We start from the raw sequence: 9,259 nt of genomic DNA, 5'->3' as shown, positions 1-9,259 counted from the left end.
GTGTGCCAGGAGTTCCAGATATGCCAGGAGTTCCAGATGTGCCAGGAGTTCCAGATGTGCCAGCAGTTCCAGATGTGCCAGGAGTTCCAGATGTGCCAGGATTTCCTGATGTACCAGGAGTGCCAGATGTACCAGGAATTCCAGGAGTACCAGATATGCCGGGAGTACCAGATATGCCAGGAGTTCCAGATGTGCCAGGACTTTCTGATGCGCCAGGACTTCCTGATGTTCCTGGTGGACTGGGAGTTCCAGGTGTGCCCGGACTTCCAGGTGTGCCCGGACTTCCAGGTGTGCCAGATATGCCAGGAAATTCAGATGTGCTTGAGATACCTGAAGTGCCTGATATTCCTGACGTTCCAGGTATACCTGATGTTCCTGAGGTAGGAATTCCAGGTGTTCCTGATGTGCCAGGAGTTCCAGGCGTTCCAGGTATACCAGAGGTACCAGATGTGCCAGGAGTTCCAGATATATCAGTTATTTCTGATATGCCAGAAGTTTAAGATATGTTACATATAGTTAATTAATTAAATATATTTATAATTTTAATAGGAATATAGTAAGAGTATGAGGTATGCTTAATTTTATGGGAATACCTGTATTTTCCGATATTGATATAGTTGAAGTTTCTGGTTTAGTTATAGCGTCAGATGTATTATTTCCTTGTCCGGCATTGTCGTTTCCTGTGTTTGATCCTGTTTTACAATCATCCCGTGATACTGCCCAAGGATGATTGCAACCTTCTATATCTGGATCCCAGACAGTGCCAACACCACATTCAAATTCATATTTTATGAAGTTTCCGGATCCTGTATCAACACATCTATAAAATTTTCTGCAATCATTTAAGTCCGGGAAATATCCTTCTTGGACGCATTGATTTCGACCCTGATCGTTGCTAGGTTTTCCAGTTGATAATTCGATAGAAGTCGTAAGTCGTTGAGTCGTAGTCGTAAGTTGTGCAGTTGTACTTGTGTTTGTGATTTTCTTCGTTGTGATGTCTGTATCTAGGCCACCACATTCAGGACGACCGCTGTCACTTGGAAAAGTACATATATTTCCTTTGTGTTTCGAAAATACTGTTCCAATAGCGCATTCAAATTTAAATTTCCTTAGAGGTCTTCCGTATCCCCAATCGACACATCTGTAGAATATCCTACAGTCGTGAGGATCCTCATGATATCCTACTTCGATACACGCGATACCATTTAAAAATTTAGAGAAATCGATGATATTTTGATCTATAAAATATTGAAAATATTTATTAGAAATAATAATAATATAAAGGATTATTTGTATTGGAACGGAATTCGATTCAAAGTTTGTTTTCTTTAAAAAATTAGCAACTATTCGGAATATTCAAGTTTAGCTGGTTATATATGATCTGTATGAAGAATTTTATATTAGTGATCTTTTTTTTCGATACACTCAAAGCTATGTATCTTGCGCAAAACTAATTTGAAGACATTGCGAACAATAACATTTTTGATTATGATGATAAGAAATAAAGATGATGGTTACAAATAGTTATGTAGAATCGATAATCATATTTGTGTTTTGTGTACATCGGCTTGTTAAAAAAATAAATAATTCATATATTTCTTTCTTTCTATCTTTTATGTTATTTCTATTGCAAATCATGAATATTTCGAACTAATTTTTGTTCAAACTTCGAATCAATGATCAAGTCTTACCTGGTTTGGCAAATGTCGACGAAATTAATATCGTTACGACGCCTAATTTTACTAAGCTTGTCCACATGATTTTTCTTCAGCGTGTCTGAAATTAAAACGATTCATGTAGTAACGCTATGATAAAAATCAATCATAATTTTATCGATTCCAAACGAATTAAGGACGATCATATAAATTCAGATTCAATTCGGTGTTCAAACTTCTTTTAACGGGATAGCAGAACATGACGTAATTTGTTTTCTAGGGCAAGAGGCGTGGATTTCCTCAGTTGTGAATTTCGTATAAACAAGCGAATATAAGCAGCCGTATACAGTTCACTGTTATGTCCTGGTTGGCTTACGTCCAATCTTCCCCCATCAGCGATGGTCAAAGGATTCTAACTGTCTCCTGACCTTGGCTGGAATAATTCTCGTCATCAATGATTCAGGATCAAACGATTCTCATTTCGATCGCGTCTCCACAAACCGATCCGTGACCTCGATTTTTCTGTTATTCGATAGACTTACACGTGCTAGGCAAACGATTTGAATACCCGGCTGATAATTGATTCACTTTTACAGTTACGTTTAGCATTGATCTTCGACGCGTATTTAATGATTTAACGCGATAGATTCTTTCACCAACACATGTAAATCACCATTCTCGTAAACGGTATAAGAAAGACGAGAAGTGAATGTTTATGTATATCGTCTTGGCTATGCATTCTACAATCTGCATTGTAAATTCCTTAATTCTCTTCTAAACCAATTCTTTCTATGCAGCCAATGCAACGATTACTGGTCATCAATAACAGTTTACCGAATCGTTTATCGCAGTATTAACAGTAACTCGAATGCAATCACAATTATCGAAAAATTATATTCTTCCATGAATTATCTTATCATTCCATGAATTATCTTATCATTTCATGAATTTATCTCGTTACACGATTGAAACAATAAAAAATAAAAATTCGACGCGAGTTCATAATTCCTACGCGTTTATGGCGATGAAACAAGGAAAGAAACCGTTTGTTCGAAATTCTCTATCTTCGATCTATACCCCCTTGATTGCACCCCCACGCGAGGATTGTGAATGCTAGATATTTCGAAAGTAGACGGAGATGTATCGTTTGCTACCATCGACGATTGTTCGACAGACTATCGATGCGATTGAAAATGATGGATAGATATATCCATCGTTGATTCGATCACAAAAATTGTATTATTTCTTTTCTTACAAATATTGAATTATATACAATTGCTGGATTAATCAATAGTGAAATACTATCACAATCTTTTTCTTTTGTTTCTTTAGTTAACTGAAGGAGATCGAATAGAATAAATCATTGAAAGAGCCAACGTCGATGATGAGATTTCGAAAAATTTCGCATTTCGAAAAAATCGTTCTTCATTCATTCACGCAATTTATGCTCTTTCGTTTTTCTCCTCAAAATTATCATCTATGAACGATGATATATGAAATACACCGGATATGGAGAGTTACACCTATACAGAGAATGTCATAAATATCATTGGTCAGAAGCAACAGCGATGCTGCACAGCCTCGTATCGCATCCGTTCATTTAGAACTGGTCAAGATGCACACATCGCGAAATAACCGTGGAAAGGAGAGACGAAATAAATAAATCGTGATGGATCGAAAGCTGTGAAGGAAGGTGTTCGAGTTAAGTAGAGGGAGAAGTGGAGAAAGCTGTGTGCGTTGAAAAGGTAAATCTGGCCGAGCTATGCTCCATGTCTTTGTGATCCTTCCTCCTTTCTATTGGTTGAAGTGAAAAGGGGATTACATGAACAGTGACATAATCCGAGAATGCGGCCTCTCCGAGCTCGGAATGAAAGAAGAGGAGAGAGTGGTGACATAACGTCACAGTCAATGTCAGTGTCGGTGATCTTGGCATTGAAGTTGACTGATTTATAATTGAAAAGCAGCATTTCACGACATTATTATGTCACACGAAAACTTAAGATCTGATGATAAAATTGAGAATGTTGTCAAAAATAGATTTGAAGTTTCATATTTGATTCTGTATATTATTTTATATATTTTAGTTTAACTCGAAAAGTTAAATTATATATTAAAAATTAGCAATTAAATTAACTTGTTCAGATTACTATAATTTTTATTCGTATCCTTCGTCTTGTCGAATGATTTTTATCGGCTTTATCAAAAATCCGTTTCTCGATCCGATTTAAGACGATTATTTATGAATATTTGAAAGACGTCGAAGCGGAATACGTAGGTCGCGGATTAGTTTAATCGCAGATTTACGTGATATTCGATTTACCAGGAATGGCCCGTGCGATTTGGGTGAAGTACCTTTCCTTGTTGAATGAAACATTTCGCGCGGCGAGGGTTCAAGCCCCGTTCACACGGGATTCGCGCTTTGAATACAAATCAATCGGACCCCGTGTCGACGGTGTTCCCGATTCCTCGAGAATCGAGCAAAAAACAAAAGGATATGTGTCGTGGATCGCATTTAAAAGTTTTATTGGAAGGCCAGATGCTCCAGAATAGAAGAAGAAAAATTCGCTTGAAACTTCTCCACCTGGTATTTCTGCGATCAAAGAAAATTACATTTTCCAAGAAAATTCATATTATTTCATTTAAATTGAAAATCAATCGATATATTATACCGGAATATTGTAATAAATATCTGTCCTGAAACATCTGTCAGAAACGTCTTACGAATTATTTTTTCAATCATCAGTGACAGTGTAGCAATATATTACTCGATCATAAATTTGTGTCGAATATAAACGTGTAATACAAAATGCAGTGTAAACTAGGCAAAGGTACATAAAAAGACAGAATAACGACAGATCATTAAGAAGTTATACGACCTATTTATAAAACCATTCCATTTTGCCACCTGTTGTTACTAGAATAAAAGAATAAAATAGAATAGAATAGAATGAAAGAACTCGAAGAAACCTTGAAATATTTCAAGATCGAGATACATCTCATGGTTTTTTCGTGCAATTAAATTCGCTTTTGAAATATCTTTGTTGCAGAAATTACAAGGTAGAAATTACAAATCGTATAACGATGGAAAAAAAAAACTTGAAATTCTCCCTTCAAGGATGTTCTTTAAATATTCGTAAAAATTTTGAATATTTTTTTTTAACTTAATTTGACTTCGAAATAACGTAAAAGGTGCTTTAGAAAGGGGCAAACAACTCGAAAGGTATCATTAATTGTACATTTTCTCGCGAAGTCTGTGATTTAACGATTTTACGGACGAAAAGTATCCGGAAATAAAAGAATTTAAGATTGCAACCGAATCATCAAAGTAACGATTTAATTAATACTTGATCTTTTGGTACATGTAAATTTGAATAAATATCCGTGAACTTCTTTGAAACGTATTTGATAAATTTTTCAAATCTCCATCTATATGTGTATACTAATGTAAAAATAATTTGTAAAGTTAATTTGTGCAATTCGTTTCGTGTAATTTTTTCCTTCCTAATCTTCTTATTCTTCTAACGAGAAAATAGTAATTTTTTCGATTCGTGAAGTCAATTTTCTGACAATTTGTGACAATTTTCACAGCGAAAACTCATCCAGTAGGGGAAAAATGCAGCTATGTAACTGTTTGCTCGAAACGCGTGGCCTCGAATTAAAATCAATTGTCCGATGAATCGCGATTCAGGAAATCGATGCGTACAGTTAACCGTCTCGTCATCTTTGCAATTCACTCACGAATAATAAAAAAATTAAAAAAAGAGATATCCAATGACCGACACGAGTCGAAAGAAGTTTAGTTGTTCGTCCTTTTCAGAATGTTTCGTGATGATTTTCGCCACGGATCGAACTTCGACTCATATTCTCAAATTCTCGAAGCTCGTAAGACGTAAAAACGAAGTATGTCCTTGAAAATCATGGTCAGTTTGATCGAACCAGTTCTCGATCCGAAGAGAAACTATCGACCAGACCAGACTTCTTCTTCGAACCTATAAATGTCTCAGTTTGAAAGAGGAATTCCTCCTGGAATGGAATCGTTACGCTTGGTAAAATCCAGTTTATCATTTGATAGAGAAAATTCGATGAAATGGCAAAAAAGACGCGAAAAAGACGAAAAAAGAAAAAAAAACAGTCGCCAAGCATCGCCAAGTACGAAAGCGAAAGATAAACTTATCCTCGATTGAACCAGTTTGTATAACGCTTAGGGGTATGTAGACAAGTAACAAGAAGAGTAATCAAGAAAAGATAAAACGCGCTCTGCCGAAGAAACAATCCGGTACAGTGAACCTAGTTTGTTGTGATGGCATGCTCGATGCAATAAGTGCAGCCTTGCCATGGAAAGTCGCAAGGCCGTTTCTTCTCCCACCAATTCCACTCTATCCTCCTCTCTATCGCATCCTCGTTGATGCACGGATGACGCGCGAATTAACCGGGTAATCGAATTACAAACACCTCTAACTTTTCGCACCGTCCGCATTCAAACTTGTCAAAAATTAAATCTAACTTGGAAACGCTTACTTCTTTCGCTTCGATAACTTTCAATACTTTTTTTTCGACGAATCTTTACACTTCACAGAAAGACATTGAAAGATCGATGGAAATTCTTTCGTCTATAATCACAGCCAATAACGATCGCAGCAACAATGCAATCATCGAAATTGATCGAAAGACACGATCGATGAGTTTCGAAGACTAATTCGAAGACAATGCTATCCTTCTTCATATAATATCCACGATAAACACGGTCCGTTGGCGAAGGTAATCGTATCCACGGCAATTAAAGGGATACTTGTAAATTGCACGTGCAAGCCTTCCCACACGGGGCCGTTTACATCGTCCTCTTCATTTTTTCATTATCTCCCTTATTCGCGACCGCAATCCTCCCCGTCCCAACCGTAGATTTATCATACATCGTATGCTCGAGGTACCAACGAGGGTTCAAGGTTCTGAATATGCTCGTGCATCACGGTTACAAGAAAATGAGAAATCCCTTTAAGATATTAACGACGACGTAAATAGAGCGTAATTATAGTCAGTGTAAATCAATGAGATTCAATGAAATCAGAGATATAAATTACGTGCGAGCGTTCCTTGTTTGGAACTATTAATAATAAGATATTCTTAGACAACTTGTTTAAGCTCCTCGAGATATCTGTCGCGTTTTCTGATAAAGAAAATTGAATTTTCTTCTCCGGAACAGTTTGTCATTCTTAAACTCATTTTCGACGTTATCAATGTTTTCGAAACAGTCGAGAATTTATTAATGGCCGTTCCGAAGAATTGTGCAATGCGTGACTATCAATTATTATTCAGGTTAATTAAATAACGTGGAAAATGATGGCGGAAATCGATTATAATCGCCGATCGTAGTTAATAAGAGTAAGAGTAAGAAACAATGTTGCTGTGCCATTGAATAGATTCGTTCTTTACAAGGAGAATATCATTAAATAATAATATGAATCACGGGATTTATCTTTTGTCGATGAAAACTCAGAATTCTGGAATCTTTCAAGGCTACGTTTCAATTAAAAATCCGATTGTTAAAGTCTCGTTATTAATGGAAAGTTTTCCGCGATGGAGAAAGAGAAAAAATCACGTTAGAGAAAAAAATCTTTAAAAAATCCTTTCACAATCCTAATAGTCATTTTATCGGATCGCGTCTACTTTTGAATTCATAAATGTATATAACGTTGATAAAAAGAGACTTACAAAAGCCTTAAACGATTCGCTTATTAAGAAAACAATATACTCGAGCTTTCTCGATTCATTTTTAATCGATTTCTTGTTGCACCTGACAATGAAACGAACCTGTCGGTGCACTCTCCGGCTCGTGAACCGTGCCAGTGGAATGTCCTTCGCGGATTCCCACTTTTTATCTTAAAAATCCGGGAAGAATGGCTCGTTAAACCAAATGAAAAAGTATCGCGTGCATCCGTCTCTTGTGCATAATGCATTTTACTTATTGCACCTCGATACGTTCGTTGAAAGCTATGTGTATTATTTCATCAATTTGAAAAACCGATGACGATAGAAGACACGACGATAGAATTCTTGAAATTCAACGAAATTATTTTGATCTTCTCGAAGATAACTTAACGTCTAAATTAACATTTTTTTTTTAATCTTTCAACTTAGTTTTCAACACGTTAGTAAAACTTCTGATCGAATATTTCTATAAACTATCCTTTATGGCGAAAGAACTTCTTTTTTTAATCTTTCAACTTTAAAATTTTCGATCGAATATTTCTGCAAAACTATCCTTCAGCAACGAAACAATTAACAGAATCTGAATGTTCAACGAGTCCTCTCGTAACCTTCGAGAGATGCAGCTCGATGATTATTTAACGAAGTACGTTACGCATTAACCGCTTCCTTCTTATCCATATTCAACAACGTTTAGTTAGCCAATCGATTACACTATCTCCAAAAATATTTTTCGACGGCCTTGCGAAAACGCTCCATTTACGGGATACACGAGGATCGTGACGACACAATGTCGAGGACAAGTTGCAAGTTGCATCGCAGTATGGCTTCTGTACGAACGACTCAATGCCAAGATCGACGAATCGGTTCGACCGGTCGGGCGGAATGCTCACCCGATCCAAATACAGCTCGCGATTTTCGAGTGGCCGATGCGACGAGAATCGGCAATCGAGCTGGAGATTTTCGGCCGGCACACGTCCGGCCACCGACACGTTGTAACTTTTGTAAATCGTGCTTGCTAACCCGGTAAAACAGTTACGTGACTCCGGTGAATGTATAAAGTATTTGCACCGTGCCGGTTTTCGACTCTTCGCGGGAATCTTATTACACTTATAGCGAAGAATTTTGTACTTTTAACGATGATATAAAAAAGCACCTCGTTTAATTGTTAATTAATAATCGATTTTTAATGCATCGTACCGTTTATCATTTTATTTGCGATGTAATTTGAATTAGATCGGGAATGGAGATGGCATCTGATAAAAATTGTACGTTCAATTTTTTCGCGATTTAAAAAATAATAAAGAATACAGTTGTTGATCGTTTTCTCTTCTGATTTTGAAAAACAAGAATAATTATTCTTGAAAGATAAAGAAAAATATTCCTACATTACAGATTCACGCTGTTATAATTGTTTCACATTGATATTATTAAATTTTGACATCGTTGTTATAGGATTATTATGAAACATAAAAAAAAAAAATGCTAAACAGTCGAGTGAACCAATCAGAATTTCGAAAAGTCTTACAATTACTTTCAATTATCAAATGTATCATAATTAGAGAATCAATGAGAACGCGTTCAAAGTCCTCTACTAAATCGTTCAATCCAAGAGTCTGATTTCCAAATCTATATACGAATCTCATTTTCATAACCGTTTATACCGTAGTTAATCTGTTTTTCAATGAGGAATCGAATCGTGTTGACGTATTTGGAAACGCGGTGAGGTTTACACTGGTAAATCCACGTTCACTCGAGAAATGACAAGACAACAAATTTTAACGAGATTCAAATATTTGTGTTTACGAAGGAACAATATTGTCCTGGAAAACGAAAGCACGATAAATATCACTGGCGGTACATAACACTGTGACAACTTGCGATCCGTCCAACATTGATCA

The 9,259-nt window shown here is 36.4% G+C and overlaps 1 protein-coding gene across 11 annotated transcripts in view; it reads right to left on the bottom strand.

Annotated features, from left to right (window-relative positions):
* Window positions 1-9,259, bottom strand: part of LOC102679649 (flocculation protein FLO11-like) — a 17,978-nt gene that overhangs the window by 7,836 nt on the left and 883 nt on the right. For 7 of the 11 annotated variants that reach the window (XM_031508275.1, XM_031508273.1, XM_031508278.1 and 4 more), the window contains exons 2-5: window positions 1,692-1,778; window positions 594-1,238; window positions 445-480; window positions 28-105 (exon numbers count right to left, since the gene is read on the bottom strand). In XM_031508275.1, coding sequence (XP_031364135.1) covers window positions 28-105; window positions 445-480; window positions 594-1,238; window positions 1,692-1,758 — 826 coding nt within the window. In that variant the 5' untranslated portion in view covers window positions 1,759-1,778. Of the gene's footprint in view, window positions 1-6; window positions 106-444; window positions 481-593; window positions 1,239-1,691; window positions 1,779-9,259 lie in introns of all 11 variants that reach the window. The other 4 variants (XM_031508274.1, XM_031508276.1, XM_031508283.1 and 1 more) reach the window with 4 other exon arrangements.

The sequence above is a fragment of the Apis dorsata genome, unplaced genomic scaffold, assembly GCF_000469605.1.
Source record: "Apis dorsata unplaced genomic scaffold, Apis dorsata 1.3 scaffold_82, whole genome shotgun sequence".
NCBI lineage: Eukaryota > Metazoa > Arthropoda > Insecta > Hymenoptera > Apidae > Apis > Apis dorsata.
Note: the sequence above shows the minus strand (reverse complement) of the source record. Positions and strands in the feature narration are given on the sequence as shown.